The sequence below is a fragment of the Mustela putorius genome, unplaced genomic scaffold, assembly GCF_011764305.1.
Source record: "Mustela putorius furo isolate JIRA1106 unplaced genomic scaffold, ASM1176430v1.1 tig00001584_pilon_pilon_pilon, whole genome shotgun sequence".
In the NCBI taxonomy this organism is placed as follows: Eukaryota; Metazoa; Chordata; class Mammalia; order Carnivora; family Mustelidae; genus Mustela; species Mustela putorius.
In genome coordinates this window covers 1,123,409-1,141,318 of record NW_025421806.1, presented here as the reverse complement: position 1 = coordinate 1,141,318, position 17,910 = coordinate 1,123,409, and the positions used below count along the sequence as shown (strand labels likewise).

Below are 17,910 nucleotides of genomic sequence, written 5' to 3'. Positions count from 1 at the left end.
CATATTCGTGTCAAGCACCTACTGAGTGCAGGGACGGCCGACTTTGTGTCACGAGAAGAGGCCTGAAGAGGACCAGGGTTCCACGGAGGATGGCTGTGGAAGCCTGTGGATACCTACGCATAGGGAGTGGAAGGGAAGGCGCTGACAGCTCTAGGACCAGTGGTCCCTTCCTGGGAGCTCCCTAGGAACCGCGGCGCCCAGCTGCACACAGTCATTTTGGGGCCAAGGGCATCCCCTGGAGCTACGCTCGATCGGCACAGCAGCTTGGCCCTTTAAGGGCGGGGGACACGCGTCGGCGTCACAAAGCGCCGCCACCGCTCCGGGTGGCAGAAAGGAGGCGGGGAAACGAGCGGAGGAGGGCGGGGGAGGACGAGGAGGGCGGGGGAGGGAGGGGCGTGCGCGCACGCGCGTCTGGCCGCCCGCCTCCGAGAGCCGCCCTCCCTCCCGGCGCGCGCCCCTCCTCCCTCTCTCCCTCCCTCCTTCTTCTTGGCTCCGTCGCTCCCGCGGCGCGAGGCTCTCTCGCTCTTCTCCTCCTCCTCCGTCGTCGCCCCTCCCCCCGCGCAGCCGCTGCCGCCGTCGCCGCCGCCGCCGAGAGACCCCCGCGCGCCGCGCTCTCCCCGCCCTCCGGCCCCGCGCGCCCTTCGGCCCCGGCAGCCCCTGAAGAGAACGAGAGGGCGAGCGAGCGCGGCGCTCCCGGGCCGGCTCGGCCCCCTCCCCTCACCATCGCCGGCCCTTCGCCGCCCTCCTCCGCTTCCACCCCCTCTCCCCTCCCCCCCCCAGTCAAGTTGAGGCCCCCTCCGGGGGGGGGGAGGCCCGGGACCGGGAGCGAATTCCCCTAACTCCCTCGGCCCCTCCCCCCACTTGGCCCGAGTGTGAGGAAAAGGGCCCGGCCCGGCCCGCGTCGTGTGTGAGGAGGACCCGGGCGGGCCCACGGGCCGTCTGGGGCCTGGTCCGGCCCGCCGGGTGTGTGAAGACAGGGGCCCGGTGCGGCCCGGCGGAGGGCGAGCGGAGGGGAGGGGCCTCGTCCGGCCCGGCGGGTGCGAAAGGACTGGGGCTCCGGCCCGGCGCCGCCGCCGCCGCCGCGATGGCCCAGCAGCAGATGACCAGCTCGCAGAAGGCCCTGATGCTCGAGCTGAAATCCCTGCAGGAGGAGCCGGTGGAGGGCTTCCGGATCACCCTGGTGGATGAGTCCGACCTCTACAACTGGGAGGTTGCCATCTTCGGACCCCCCAACACCCTCTACGAAGGCGGCTACTTCAAGGTACCCCTACCCCCTCCCAGAGCAGGCTTCCCCAGGCGGAGGCCTCCGCTCCCCGCCGCTTGTGGGGCCAAGAGTGTGAGCGCGAGTGTGTAGAGGGGGCTCCTTACCTTGGCAGCCCCCTCCCCCCATCCGTGGAAGCAGGAAGGCCTTGCTCACCAAGTGCCTTTTCTTTGTCATGGGGGCGGGGGCTGGAGGCCAGACTGCACCGGGAAATAGGAAAGCCTCTCTGGCTAGGGTAGTGGCTACCGGAGGAGGAGGGCTGTCTTTGTTTTGTTTCCCCAGCTGAGGCTGTGTGGGAAGAAAGGTGGTCTTTTCCTGTCTCGTTTTCGCATCAGAACCCATCCCCGCGCCGGCTGGAACTGCCCCAGAGGGCAGAGTGACCTGCGCTTAGTGAATTGGATCTTTCTTTTTTGGGGGGTGAGGGTGGGGGAAGGGTACTAGTCTGTCATTTCAGAGGCTGCCTAGAGACCTGACACTTTGAGGATTTGATGGGCTTCTGGCGTGGTGGTAGTTCCAACTTCGCATTCCAGTAGGCAGTAATGAATAGGACCCTAGGGGTGGTAAACAAGGGTGCCTGCGTTGCCTTGCCTTTCTCTACTTGAGGGAACGCTAATTTAGCCCCCTCTCTGTTCTCATTCTCTGTTTACTTCAGTGGTATTTCAGAATGCCCTTTGTCCTCACCCTGCCACCAACTTTACTGGCTCCCCCCCCCCCATGTAGGAATATCTGCAGACGGTGGAACATGTTATGTAGGAAGATTGATAGTTTCCCACTTCAGGAAGACTGAAGTGAAACGTTTTACTCAGGTGGTTAGCTCTAGCGAATGGGGTGGTTTCACAGATGAAAAGTATCTGAGGTGAGAGGTTTTCACTGAGTAGGACTGTTCCTTAGGCACCCATGATTTTAGAACAGTGGTTATTATCATGATATCCTGAATCCAGTGGTTTTCTTTCTTTTTTAAAAATTCCATTTCTTTTTTTAAATTTTAAGATAACTTGGTGATATTGGGGTTTATTGGCTTTTTTGTTTGTTTCTGTTTTTCTTTTATCATTTTTATAGGGACAAATCATAGATTGAAGGTAGAATGTTTTTAAATAGTGGAGGCAGAGACAGAAAATTAATGCTAGGGAATCCATTTAATTTTATTTCCAAAAGTAAGTAAAATAGAGCAGTGAGTCAGTCTTAGTTTGTTTTGAAGGGAGGGGCTATCTTGGCATAAGTTTTAAATGAGTGTCTTAGTCATGTAGTTATGATGTACATTTTTAGGATTACCCAGTTTTGTTTTTCTGTCCTTAAGGTAGAACCTTCAGTGTCAGCTTTGAAATTGGGTCAACTTTGTAGAAAATGTGAAGAATTGACAGGGAGATGTTTAATATTCATGCCTGTGATAGTCTGTGAATACCTAGTAAAAACACATCTTTAGAAGATTGTGTAAGAGCAGTTCTGTTAACAACTATATGCTTAATGTCTTGTCACCATACATTATACCTTTTAGATGCAGATATTAAGGAACAAGTTATCAGTGACAAATTGGAGAAGGTATTGCTGTGTCTGCTGGCTAACTTTAGTGACATGAAGTTTAATTTCCATAAAGTGTCATTATTTGGGACAGTTGAGAGTCAAGGTGAATGGGTACTAATTAGAATAATCTCTATTTCAGTGTTTTAAAAACTATGTGAAAGGAAATAATGGGTGCAAATTGCAGTATTTTTGCTTAAGTAGCAGGAAAAGGACTGGAGAATCCTCTCAGTTTGAAATAGGAGTATGGAAAGAGGATTCCCTACGGTGGCAAACATTGATTTCAGTTAAGTGCTTTGTAATTTCAGTCCTACTAGAAAGAATGGTTGAATTTCTTTGTATATGTTAGATTTCTTAATTTTTTTACATTTATTATATTTTTTAAAGTTTTGTTTTGTTTAATTTGAGAGAGAACAAGCAATGAGCAGTGGGGAGGGAAAGAGAGAGGGAGAAGTAGACTCCCGTGCCTAGCAGGGAGCCTGACCTAGTGCTGATTCCCAGGACCCTGAGATCATGACCCGAGCCAAAGGCAGACACTTAACCAGACACTTAACCACTTAACCTAGCTAAACCACCCAGGCACCCCAATCTTTTTTTACCTTTAATTAGAACATTTAATAACGTATGAAAATTCTTAGACAGGTTTTATGTTTTAGTTTTGTGTGAGAATTCTGTCAGTTTTGTTTTCTTCTATTTTATTCCTTATCGTATGGCCTTTTATCCCAAAAATCTTTTGTTGAAAAAAGGCAAGGGGTGCCTGGGTGGCTCAGTGGGTTAAAGCCTCTGCCTTCAGCTCAGGTCATGATCCTAGGGTTCTGGGATCGAACCCCACATCAGGCTCTCTGCTCAGCAAGGAGCCTGCTCCTTCCTCTCTCTGACTGCTCTGCCTACTTGCGATTTCTGTCAAATAAATAAATAAATAAAATCTTAAAAAAAAAAGGAAAAATGGCAAATTTATGGTCATGAGCAGTTAATACTGGTGACAGGTCTAAAACCATTGTTTTTTATTTCATTGCTTTTGTCATAAAACAAGGCTTTTAGTGTATTCCACTACAGCTGCAGTTAAAAGTTGGCACAGACCTTTTTCTACCACTATTCTCCCATATCGAATGATAGTTCTTGAACATTTAGTACTATTTATTTATTTATTTATTTATTTTTAAGATTTTATTTATTTATTTGACAGAGAGAGATCATAAGTAGGCAGAGATCAGGCAGAGAGAGAGGAGGAAGCAGGCTCCCTGCTGAGCAGAGAGCCCAACGTGGGACTCGATCCCAGGACCCTGAGATCATGACCTGAGCCGAAGGCAGCGGCTTAACCCACTGAGCCACCCAGGCGCCCCAGTATAATTTATTTTCAAGTTTCTTTTATTTTCCATAATAGATTCTGAAGGCAGTGAGACCGCCATTCATTTTTAAATTTTTCATAATGTCACTCTTTTACTTTTACATATTAATAGGCTTCTTATTGATCTTTTTCACTGTGAAATAGTTGGCTCCAGTCTAACTATGGCATCTGTTGTGGTAGAAACCGGGACTTCGTATTTCACAAATTTTTTTCTATTCATCTTGCTTTTGTTTTTTAAACATCTCAAAAAAAAAAAAATCTCAAATTGTGTGTTTCTTAGCTCTGGGATTTGGGGGTAGCATGTGTGATGGGTATAGGTAGTTTCTTGTTCCTGTTTTTCTGGATATTATAAAATCTTTTTGGCCTTGATTTTTGCCCAGTCTTGATCTCTTAAGACTTACCGAGTGAACGTCTTTGCTGCTTCTATTTTTTCCTCTAGGGGTCACTCATTAAAAAACACAAAGTAGGAGATGGCTTGGAACAGAGAACACCTCTGAACTTAATTTTGCTGCTGTAGAGCAAGTTGGAATTTTATTATGTTACTGGATAAATAAATTGTTGATCAAGTGAGCAGTTAATAATGACTTAACAAGTTCACTCTTTTCAAGTACTTCTGCTAGTGATCATAACTTAGTATGGCTGCTTTGGTATAGAACTCCTTGGAGCTCCTGCATTATGTACTGAAAGCACGGTAGCAGTGAGTCTAGAGATCAGAAAGTGAAGAGTGCCTAGGGGTGCCTGGCTGGCACAGTAGTTGGTAGAGCATGTGACTCTTGATTGCAGGGTTGTGAGTTTGAGGCCCATGTTGGGTGGAGAGATTAAAAAAAAGAAGGAAAGAGTATTTTTCATGATGTTCATAACTTAAAAGTTTAAATGATACAGAAGACTTAAAATATTGCAGTTAACTTTTCATAGGTTGATTTTATTCAGTAATGTGGTTGGGACAGTGAAATACAGGTATTTCCATTTTTAGAAAATTTCAAACTGATAATTTAGGAAAGTGTTATATACTATAAGTTTTCTTTAATCGAAGCTTCTTTATCAGACTTAACACTTTGCTTTATTTATTCATCTTTTAGAAAAGATTTTAATTTATTTCATAGAGAGAGAGCAAATGCACGGGCAAGTGGTGGGATAGAGGGAGGGGCAGCGGAAGAGGGAGAAGCAGACTCCTCCCCGCTGAGCAAGGAGCCTGATATGGTACTCCATCCCACGCCCCCAGGGATCATGACCCCCACCCAAAGACAGATGCTTAACAACTGAGCTACCCAGGAGCCCCCACTTTGATTTATGTTAAAGAAACTCTTCAATAGTTTTAAAAAATAATGGATATGTATTATTTTAATTTGTTCTGGAATAAAATGAATCTTTTCTGTACTTTTTGGTGCCCCCCCCCCAAATCCAACCCAAAACACTACCAAAATTAACCTTTAGGCCTGGCAATAGCATACTCTATTTTGTGACTCTGATTCTTAAGATAGAGTTGAAACAATTATTTAAAAAAAGTGATTCTTAGTCTTTTTGTTATATGGATTCTTTTGAGAAACAGTTATCTTTAGGAAAACATTGGCACATATAAACTAGTTTGTATACATTTTCAGAGGGTTAACAGATGGGTTAAGAATTCCGGTTTTAAAGGATTTGGATAGGTACCTTAACTTTAAAATCATAAAAATAGTGCTTTTTTTAAAAAATAATCATATAATGAGTCTTTCTGTAATTAAAGCTATCTTACTAATTTTTCCTCAGTCTCTCTGAGAATACCTCTTAGAGCTTTTAGCTGTAACCTTTTCTGGAAGCTGAACTTGGCTTGAGTGCTGAGTGAACTAAGGCAGCACTGTAAATGGAAACATAGTTAATGTCCAGTGGTTTGAGGCACTACTGTAAATGTAGTTTTAGTGTTCCCCCACTGCCCCCCCCATGGCAAAAGTATAGCACCTCAGTATTTTATAGAATATTCTTTTATCCTGTTCATTCCAAAAGGCTTTTTAAAAATTAAAAAAAAATTTTTTTTAAAGAATTTATTTATTTATTTGACAGAGATCACAAGTAGGCAGAGAGGCAGGCAGAGAGAGAGAGAGGCGGAAGCAGGCTCCCTGCCGAGCAGAGAGCCCAATGCAGGCCTGGATCCCAGGACCTTGAGATCATGACCTGAGTGGAAGGCAGAGGCTTAACCCACCGCCCCACCTCTGCCTGCTTCTCTGCCTACTTGTGATCTTTCTCTCTCTGTCAAATAAATAAAATCTAAAAAAAAAAAATCTTTGTGCAGACTTTACAGAAATGTGAAGCGTGGGTATTAGGTATGTGTTTGTAAATGGTGACTTAAATCAAACTTTAAAGTTCTTACGATTTTTTTTTCTTTTTAATACCTTACCTATTAGCTCACGGGCATGTTTGAGTGCACTCCCCAAAGCTTTAAAGTTTGAGCATTTGTCAACATAACTATAGTCTATCATGATTAAACCTTCTATTCCATTTTTGTAACTTAGCATTACTGTTCCTAGTTTAAGATTCCAGAAGAACCTGTCTTGTTGGAGACAAGTGAATAAAGGAAGCCATCTAACAAATTGGGTCACCTCTGCTAATCTGTTATGGGGAAATAATAGTGAGGAAGCATTAGAAATTCAGGGTTTAGGACTATAAATTCATTTTTTTTTTTTTTAAAGATTTTATTTATTTTATTTGACAGACAGAGATCACAAGTAGGCAGAAAGGCAGGCAGAGAGAGAGAGAGAGAGGAGGAAGCAGGCTCCCCGCTGAGCAGAGAGCCCGATGCGGGACTCGATCCCAGGACCCTGAGGGTTTAGGACTATAGAACTCCACCTTGCTTGAAAGGTCGTATTTAAAACTAAATCTTTTGGGGCACCTGGGTGGCTCAGTCAGTCTGTTAAGCATCTACCTTCGGCTCAGGTCATGATCACAGGTCCTGGGATTGAGCTAAATTTTGGGCTCTCTGCTCAGCTGGGAGCCTGCTTCTCCCTTGCCCTTTGCCTCTCTCCCCTGTTCCTACACTCTCTCTTTCTCTGACCAAATTTAAAAAAATTTTCTTTTACTTAAGTTTAAAGGTCCCAAGGGTAATTATTATCTGTTTCTCCAAATTATGGGTCGAGATTGTTATGATGACTTCTGTTTATATCTTAAATTCACAGGAAAAAATGGATTTTTTGTTTTTGGACTACTTGAATTAGAGAATGATAAATCCTATTGCAGAAAGATTTTTTTAAAATTGTCGAATATATTTAATAGCAACTTTTCTCATTACTTTGGGGAGTGGGTTAGTGCTAGAGTTGAGAAATAGAAGTCCTTTTTTTTTTTAAGATTTTATTTATTTATTTGACAGACAGAGAGATCACAAGTACACAGAGAGGCAGGCAGAGAAAGGGTGGGAAGCAGGCTCCCCGCTGAGAGAGCCTCGATCCTAGGACCCTGGGATCACGACCTGAGCCAAAGGCAGAGGCTTTAACCCTCTGAGCCACCCAGGCGCCCTGAGAAATAGAAGTCTTAAAACTAGTTTTGGAGTTAGAAATGAATATATGTCTTACAGAAATGACTGTGGGAAGATGATGGGGGGTGTAAATTTCTTAATGTGATACTGGTTTATGCTTTTAAAATAATAATGCTTTAATATTTTTCCAAGTAAATTTAAGAGTCATAGGAAACTTGAGTAGTTTTAATGTTAAAGCCTTTTTATTCTTTCAGCTGAGTCTGTTAAGTGGTACTTGTTACCTCTATTATAGCATCTTTAGATCAGTGCCATAGTTTTATTTTTTTTTTTAAGATTTTATTTATTTATTTGACAGATCACAAGTAGGCAGAAAGACAGGCAGGGAGAGACGAGGAAACAGGCTCCCTGCTGAGCGGAGAGACCTACCTGGGACTGGATTCCAGGGCCCTGAGATCATGACCTGAGCAGAAGGCAGAGGCTTTAACCCACTGTGCCACCCAGGCGCTCAGTGCCATAGTTTTAATCTAGATTTCTAAATTTCATAATTCATTATTTATCTGTTTTGTTGTATTTGCTGCATGGGCAGCTGATATTTAATTTGAGGGATAAATCCTATGGAGTCATTTGGATTATGTGTCTCACTTAGTAACATACGTAGTCATTTAGATTGTAAATATCAAATGATTACTATCTTGTTGAAGATAACCATGGCCGCCATTTATAAGATAATATTAAGAACTGGCGAAGTTACAGCAGTTGGGGCAATATGTAATAATCCTTTGTAGAAACAGAATAACTTAACTTAGGAAAAAGTTTTTTTTTTTTCGAAGATTTTATTTGAGCGAGGGAGAGAACATGAGCACAGGGAGGGACAGAGGGAGAAGAAGAGGGAGAAGGAGACTCCTGTCTGAGCACGAAGCCAGACAGCAGGGCTCAATCCCAGAACCCTGAGACCATGACCCAATCTGAAGTCAGATGCCTAACTGACTCAGCCACTGAGGTGCCCTGTAGAAATAACTTTGTTTGTTTAATTTTCGATTAGCCAACATATAGTACATCGTTAGTTTTTGGTATAATTATTATTTTTTTAAAGATTTTCTTTATTCATTTTTGTGTGAGAACTCCACACAAGCAGTAGTGGGACAGGGCAGAGAGACAAGTAGACTCCCTGCTGAGCAGGGACGCCTCTATGGGACCTGACCCCAGGAGTCTGGGATCATGACTTGAGTTACAGGCAGATGGTTAACCAACTGAGCCACCCAGGTGCCCTAGAAATAAGATTTAAAAAAAAAAAAGATTTTATTTATTTATTTGACAGAGATCATAAGTAGGCAGAGAGAGGCAGGTAGAGAGAGGAGGAAGCAGGCTCCCCGCGGAGCAGAGACCCTGATGAGGGGGTCCATCTCAGGACCCTGGGATCACGACCTGAGCTGAAGGCAGAGGCTTTAACCCACTGAGCCACCCAGGCGCCCCTAGAAATAAGATTTTTATTTTTTTTTTTTTATTTTTATTTTTTTTTTAAGATTTTATTTATTTATTTGACAGAGAGAAATCACAAGTAGATGGAGAGGCAGGCAGAGAGAGAGAAAGGGCTGAGCAGAGAGCCCGATGCGGGACTCGATCCCAGGACTCTGAGATCACGACCTGAGCCGAAGGCAGCGGCTTAACCCACTGAGCCACCCAGGCGCCCCAGAAATAAGATTTTTAAATTTACTTATAGTCATACCTGATATGTATAATAAGACAAAACAATAAGTTTTACTGTTCAAAACAGTATCCTTCATATAATTTGAAACTTTTCTTTTGAAATTGTTGGTAGAGGCACAGGTAAAATTAGTGTGTAGTATTTTATTTTCACATGTCATTAAAAAAAAAAAATTTATTTATTTTTAGAGACAGGCAGAGGGACAAAGTCTCTTAAGCAGACTGTGCAAGAGAGCGGAACCTGACTCTGTCTTACTAGTCTGAGATATGACTTGAGCTGAAACCAAGAGCCAGAGACTTAATCGACTGTGCCATCCAGGCGTCCCTATATTCACAGGTCACTTTTTTTTTTTTTTTTAAAGATTTTATTTATTTATTAGAGAGAGAGAGGGGGAGAGAGCGAGCACAGGCAGACAGAATGGCAGGCAGAAGGAGAAGCAGGCTCCCCACTGAGCAAGGAGCCCGATGTGGGACTCGATCCCCTGGACGCTGGGATCATGACCTGAGCCGAAGGCAGCTGCTTAACCAACTGAGCCACCCAGGCCTCCCTCACAGGTCACTTTTGATTGAAAAATATTATTACTCAGATTATTTACCTTATTTACCAAGTTGAATCTAAGTCAGTTTTGAATATTAAATGAAACAAAAGTCCACACTAAATAAGGAAAAGATTTACCACTAATAAGAACATTAAGAAGTTGGACAATAGGTTCTGAAGCCAGTTCTCAAAGAATTCTGAATTGTTTTGAGCAGTGTGGGTGTAGCACTGTTTCAGGGAGGGTATGCCAGCCTTCTCAGGCATTTGCTCTGAAGGGGGCAAAGGTCATTTGAATTCTAGTAGTTGGATTAGGAAAAACAAACAAACAAACAAACACACACTTTTAAACCCATCTTGATCTTAATCACTCAACTGCCTTTTTCCCCCCATTGGCTAAATAGGAATAATGATGTATTCAAGCTGCTAAGGACTAAGCCCTGTGGAAAAACCTCCATGCTAATGTTAAAAAAAACCAAAAAACAAAAAAATCAACTATGTTCTCAGGGGTCCTACCTGGAGTCCTTTGGAATTTGTTAATCATATTTCAGCATTTACCCTGAAAAAGCATGACAGAAAATTTGCTAGACGAAGAGTGAAATGTCTTACTGACGATAAGGAAATGACTGTAGAATTTAGATTTAAGATTTAAATCTGGGGGTGCCTGGGTGGCTCAGAGGGTTAAGCCTCTGCCTTCGGCCCAGGTCATGGTCTCCGGGTCCGGAGCATAGGGTTGTCTGCACAGCAGGGAGCCTGCTTCCCCCTCTCCCTCTGCCTGCCTCTCTGTCTACTTGTGATCTGTTTCTCTCTGTCAAATAAATAAATAAAATCTTAAAAAAAAAAGATTTAAATTTGGTTGAGCATCTATTTCTTGGTTTTGGCTTAGGTCATGATCTCTGGGTCCTGGAATCCCCGTGCTTCCTGCTCCATACTCAGCAGGGAGTCTGCTTGTGTCCTCTTTCTGCCCCTCTCTGGGCTAGTGCTCTCTCTCTTTTTTAAAAAAGGGAGGGCTTTAAAAGGAGGAGAGCACTTCCTGAGTTTTTAATTAAATCTCCATCTTATGTAACCTTTTTCTGAAGATTTTTTAATGGTAAAGTATGGAATAAATTAGGTTCACAGAGGTTCCTTAAATTAAAAATGGTGCTAATAAGTGGCAAAACTGGAAAAGTTACCTGAGGATAGGTAAGTACTCTATTAAGGAAATCAGTAGTGTGTGAGTCTAAATACTCTTAGATAATGTGCTCGTTTAAGAAATGCCACTGGGTCTTTGGATTTCCTTAGCATTTGGCAGAGGACCTAAAACAGTAAGTACTTATTTTGGGGGAAGTCACATCCTTTGAGAATGACAGCCTTCTTCCTTCCTAATGGATGCAGTTTCAAGGAATTACTGATCTCTAAATTTTTTCCATAGACCTTAGATGGTTAACTCCTAGTCTTGGATATGTGGTAGACTAAAGCAGCTAAATATTTAGACTGCTTAGTTACTCTAGTTATGCTTTTCCCTTTTGGGAAGTTGCATTTTATTAAGTTTTGACATTTTATCTATAGTTATTTGTTTCTCTAAATTAGATTTCATGTTCTTGATGACCAAAGTTTTAACTAAAAATTAAGATTGAAATATTGATTATACGGTAATACAGCACATTATATTTGTGTAGGGTTCCTTTTGTAATTTAAGTACTATAAAACTGGGGCACCTGGGTGACTCAGTCTAGTGTTTGCCTTCATCTCAGGTCCTGATCCCAGGGTTCTGGGACTGAGCTGCCCATCCCTGCTCAGTTGGGTGTCTCTGCTTCCTCTCCCTGTACACACACCCGCGCTTACTTGCTTACAGTAAGTTAAGATACTTGCAAGCAAGTATCTTATTTAATATCTAATAAAATCTTAATCTAATAAAATCTTTTTAAAAATACCAGAAAACTTATTTATTTATTAAAAGATTCTATTTATTTATTTATTTGACAGAGCACAAGTAGGCAGAGAGGCAGGCAGAGAGAGGAGGAAGCAGGCTCTCTGCGAAGCAGCAGAGAGCCTGATAGAGGCTCGATCCCAGCACCCTGGGATCATGACCTGAGCCAAAGGCAGAGGCTTTAACCCACTGAGCCACCCAGGCGCCCCCAGAAAACTTATTTAGAAGAGGTTAAATATTTTATTTTATTTTTTAAAGATTTTTATTTATTTATATTTGACAGAGAGAAATCACAAGTAGATGGAGAGGCAGGCAGAGAGAGAGAGAGAGAGGGAAGCAGGCTCCCTGCTGAGCAGAGAGCCTGATGCGGGACTCGATCCCAGGACCCTGAGATCATGACCTGAGCCGAAGGCAGTGGCTTAACCCACTGAGCCACCCAGGCGCCCCCAGAAGACATCTTTTAAAACTAGATGTTTTATTTTTACTTTGTTATTATGCTCAGTTAGCCACTGTATAGTACATATAGTACGTTTTTGATGTTACGTTCAGTGATTCATTAGTTGCATATAACACCCAGCGCTCATCACAGCTTGTGCCCTCCCTAATATCCATCTCCCTGTTAGCCCACCCCCACCCCCCCCCTCTGAAACCCTGTTTGTTTCCCTGTTTTAGAATTTCTTATAAAGTGGAGGATTTTATTTTATTTTTTAAAAAGATTTTATTTATTCGAGAGAGGGACAGAGAGAGAGAACATGAGACAGCATAAGGTCAGATGGAGAAGCAGGGGAGCCAGATGCAGGAGACTGGATCCTGGTACTCCAGGATCATGACCTGAGCCAAAGGCAATTGCTTAACTAACTGAGCCACCCAGGTACCCTAAATTGGAGGATTTTATTTTATTTTTTTAAAGATTTATTTATTTATTGATTTGAGAGAGAGACAGTGAGAGAGAGCATGAGCGAGGAGAAGGTCAGAGGGAGAAGCAGACTCCCCGTGGAGCTGGGAGCCTGATGCGGGACTCGATCCCAGGACTCCGGGATCATGACCTGAGCCGAAGGCAGTTGTCCAACCAACTGAGCCACTCAGGCGTCCCAATTGGAGGATTTTAAAGTAGTGGCTGTAAATGTCATGAATATTTTTTTAAAAAAATATTTATTTATTTATTTATTTTACAGAGAGAGCAGAGGCAGATAGAGTGGCAGGCAGAGGCAGAGGGAGAAGCAGGCACCCCACTGAGCAAGGAGCCGGATGTGGGACTCGATCCCAGGAGGCTGGGATCATGACCTGAGCAGAAGGCAGCTGCTTAACCAACTGAGCCACCCAGGTGTCCCTGTCATGAATATTTTAATGAGGTTCTTGATACATTAAAAATCAGAATAATTTTTACTTATTTATATTTTAAAGATTTTATTTATTTATTTGACAGAGGGAGATCACAAGTAGGCAGAGACAGGCAGAGAGAGAGGGGGGAGGAAGCAGGCTCCCTGCTGAGCAGGACCCTGGGATCATGACCCGAGCCAAAGGCAGAGGCTTTAACCCACTGAGCCACCCAGGCACCCCAGAAAAGCACATTTTTCAAGCTGTATTTATGCTTTGATAATGTTCTCTGTGTGTGTGTGTGTGTGTGTATTTTTTTTTTTTTTAAGGATTTTATTTATTTGACAGAGAAGTCACAAGTAGGAAGAGAGGCAGACAGAGGGGGAGGGGGAAGCAGGCTCCCTGCTGAGCAGAGAGCTGGACCACATGGGGCTTGATCCCAGGACCCTGAGACCATGACTTGAGCCGAAGGCAGAGGCTTAATCCACTGAGCCACCCAGGTCCCTCGTGTGTATATGTTTTGTTAAGGAGTAATTTTGGTGAAGTTTAGCCAAATGTGTGTGAATCCCCCCCCCCTCCAATATATATAAAGTCTCCTAAATAAAAGATTAACTGCATCTTGCCTGTACTGTTTACATATATACCTTGACCGAATTAATTATTAACAAGGTGGAATAGGCAGGGAACTTTTAAAGTCAGTTAAATTTCTGTGTGAATTATTATAAACAACTCTCCTGGGTTATTGTTTGAGCTACCAAGTATGTCTTGAAGTGTACATCTCTAATGAGGCCTGTTAGACATTTCTACTAGTATGGCCCTTTTTTTTTTTAAACTATGTTGTATTTATACTAAAGACTTAGACACTGAACTGTAGTCTACCTTTTTAAATTTTTTTAATTTTATTTTTTAATTAAAAAAAATTTTTTTTTAAAGATGTTATTTATTTGAGAGAGAGACTAGTGAGAGAGAGCATGAGCGAGGAAAAGGTCAGAGGGAGAAGCAGACTCCCCATGGAGCTGAAGCCCTATGCGGGACTCGATCCGGGACTCCAGGATCATGACCTGAGCCGAAGGCAGTCGTCCAACCAACTGAGCCACCCAGACGTCCCTCTACCTCTTTTTAGTATGCATTTTCTATCTTCACTCTCTGTGATACTGGACAGTGTCTACCCAGTCACACAAGTCTAGAAGCTGGAAATAAGATGATTTCTGCTTTCTCTTTCTACATATCCAGTTATTTTTAGCACCTCATGTCTCTGTTCTTGAGCCCCTCTTCATTCCTGCTGCTACCATGTAAGTTTATACTCAGTTGTCACTCACTTCGACTGTGACGGTAGCCTCTTTGCTGTCTTATACCTCTCCATTCGTGATGCTACCAGAGTAATCTTTTTAAAGCTCTAATCTGACTTATCTCCACCAAAAAAAAAAAAAAGATATCTGCTCATCTTTCACAAAATTAGGTAAAAATTTATTTGTGTGGCATACAAGGCCCTTCAAGAACTGTATTTCCAGTTCTTGCCCCATAGGTACTTTTTCACAGCGCCATTGCCTAAGTTGTTACTTGCCTGGAATGCCCTTTTCAGCTTTTATGTGCTTTTTTTAGTCTGGGAAAATTACGGCTTAAATTTTATTTTATTTATTTATTTTTTTTAAAGATTTTTATTTATTTATTTATTTATTTGACAGAGAGAAATCACAAGTAGATGGAGAGGCAGGCAGAGAGAGAGAGGGAAGCAGGCTCCCTGCTGAGCAGAGAGCCCGATGCGGGACTCAATCCCAGGACCCTGAGATCATGACCTGACCTGAGCTGAAGGCAGAGACTTTAACCCTCTGAGCCACCCAGGTCCCCCCCTCCTCCCCCCACCGTTAGACTGTTTTAAGATAAACCCAGACACCCTGTCTTATCATCCGTAATTTACTGGACTCCGCAAAAGATAAGAACTCTTTTTAAAAATATAATTGCATTTTTTTTTAATTTTAAAAAAGATTTTATTTATCTATTTGACAGAGAGAGGAGGAACACAAGTAGGGGGAGTGAGAGAGGAAGAAGCAGTCTCCCGGATGCGGGGCTCAATACTAGGACCCTGGGATCATGATGTGAACCGAAGGCATATGCTTAACGACTGAGCCACCCAGGCACACTGCATTATTTTACACTGAATAAACAGTAATTTCTACACCTGAAGCTAATGTAACATTGTGTGTCAAATGTACTCAAATTAAAAAAAAAAATTCCTTAGTATTATCTAATATTCAGATTGTCCCAATCATCTCATTGATAAACCTCTAAGTTCGTTTGAATCAGGATCCAAAGTTAAATCCACATTTGCATCTGATTGATATGCCTCTTAAGGCCTTTTTTTTTTTTTAAGATTTTTATTTATTTGGCGGGGGGGGGGGGGAGTGGGGTTGGGGGTGGGGGGGGGGGGGGACTGGGAAGCAGATAGCCTCTGCTGAGCAGATAGCCTGATGGGGGTCTCCATCCCAGGACTCTGAGATCATGACCCGAGCCGAAAGCAGAGGTTTAACTCACTGAGCCACCTACGTGCTCCTCTTTTTTTTTTTTTTTTTTTTTAGATTTTATTTATTTATTTTGACAGAGAGAGATCACAAGTAGTCAGAGAGGCAGGCAGAAGAGAGAGGAAGAAGCAGGCTTGCTGCTGAGCAGAGAGCCCGATGCGGGGCTCGATCCCAGGACCCTGAGATCATGACCTGAGCCGAAGGCAGAGGCTTTAACCCACTGAGCCACCCAGGCGCCCCCTACGCGCTCCTCTTAAGGCTTTCTTAATTGATAACTCTTCTCTTCTCTTCTCCCCTCCCCTTTTTCCTTTCTTTTCCTTTTTCCTTTCTTTTCCTTTATCCTTTCCTAAGGATTGATGGGTCAAGAGAGCACAGGGTCCATGCTCAGTGCAGAACCTGATGTGGGGCTCCATCTCACAACTCTGAAATCATGGCCTGAGCTGAGATCAAGGGTTGGACATTTAACCAACTGAGCCACCCAAGCGCCCCTCATCTTTGTCATCATCTTCTCAGTAACAGCTTTAGGGGTGCCTGGGTGGCTCAGTTCGTTAAGCAACCGTCTTCGGCTCATGTCATGATCCCAGGGTCTTGGGATTGAGTCTGGCATTGGGCTCCTTGCTCCTTGGGAAGCCTTCTCCCTCTCCCACTCCCCTGCTTGTGTTCCCTCTCTCGCTGTCCTTCTGTCAAAATATTTTATTTTTTTATTTTTATTTTTTTTAAAATATTTTATTTATTTATTTGAGAGAGAGACAGTGAGAGAGAGCATGAGCGAGGAGAAGGTCAGAGAGAGAAGCAGACTCTCCATGGAGCTTGGAACCCGATGCAGACTCGATCCCGGGAATCCAGGATCCTGTCAAAATATTTTAAATAAATAACAGGGGCGCCTGGGTGGCTCAGTGGGTTAAAGCCTCTGCCTTCAGCTCAGGTCATGATCCCAGGGTCCTGGGATCGAGCCCCGCATCTGGCTCTCTGCTCAGCAGGGAGCCTTTTTCCTCCTCTCTCTCTCTCTGCCTGCCTCTCTGCCTACTTGTGATCTCTATCTGTCAAATAAATAAATAAATCTTAAAAAAGATACAGTTCAGTGTTTTTTAGTATATTAAAGTTTTACAGCCATCATGACAATCAAGTTTAGAACATTTTCTTCATCCAAAAATGTCCCATACCTGTTAGCAGTCACTCCTCATTTCTCCCCAAGCTCTACGCAACTAGTCTACTTTCTATGACTATATATTTGCCTATTCCTTAAATATACAGGTTTGTATTTTATATAAATGGAATCGTATAACATAATGGTCATCTGTGATTGGCTTCTTTAACTTAACACTTTCAAAGTTCCTGTGTTAGCAAGTAATCATAATACTTCATTCCTTTTCATTGTTAAATAATGTTTCAGTGTATGAACATTTGAGTTGTTTTCTACTATTTGGCTATTAAAAATAATGCTGATACGAACATTTATGTACAAATATCAGTGTGGACCTATGTTTTCATTTCTCTTGGGTATTTACCTAGGAATAGAATTAATGGGTCATACGAGAACTCAGTGTACCATTTGAGGAACTGAGATTGTTTTCCAGAGTAGCTGCACCTTTTAACATTCCTACCAGCAGTGTTTGTGAGGACAATGGCAGCAGGCTGTGTGGCAGTTAGAATCTGTTTTTTCTACATCTTCACCAGCACTTTATCTTTCTCTCTTTTTTAAACTTTATTTGTTACCAGTTGAGTGTATTTAACTACTGAACTGTTTTGAACTGGTGATAATTATATTTTATGACAAACTAAGGATGTTATTAATAATAAGAGTAACGGAAATTTACTATGTTTCTAACACAGGGGGTCACCAGACATAATCATGGAAAGCTCTAGCTCCAAATTTACCTAGCTGCATATTTTTTCTGCATTATTTCTTCTCTGCTTTAATTCGTAAAACTTCCCATGCAGGATCTAGTCGTATCTTACCTTCTCATATCTCATGCAACTAAATTTAGATTAGTAGATTTGGTGGAGAAGAATACTGAATTCTTCAGAGTGAAATCTATCATGTGGTATTATACTGGAATTTTATAACTTTAATGATGTAATGAGGGACATTTAGTAAGGGCATTAAGTTATTGTTTCTCTAGGAAAAAATTCAAGCAGCATGAAAGTCTTTCTCTCCCTGAAAATCACTTAACTGTTAGACATTTAATCCTCTAAAAAATATGCAAATTTTCAATATGCAATATGCAAACAATCCTCTGTTCATATGCAAACATATCTATGCATTTTTAAGTTATAAATCTGGTTATACTTAGGGGTGCCTGGGTGGGTTCAGTCAGTTAAGCATCTGACTCTTTTTTTAATTTTTTATTATT

The 17,910-nt window shown here is 42.5% G+C and overlaps 1 protein-coding gene across 1 annotated transcript in view; it reads left to right on the top strand.

The window, feature by feature from the left end:
• The first annotated feature begins 670 nt into the window (after nucleotides 1-670).
• Nucleotides 671-17,910, top strand: part of UBE2R2 (ubiquitin conjugating enzyme E2 R2) — a 115,172-nt gene continuing 97,932 nt past the window's right edge. The window contains exon 1 of the mRNA XM_004765331.3: nucleotides 671-1,261. Within this exon, the coding sequence (XP_004765388.1) occupies nucleotides 1,085-1,261 (177 nt within the window). The 5' untranslated portion in view covers nucleotides 671-1,084. The remainder of the gene's footprint in view (nucleotides 1,262-17,910) is intronic.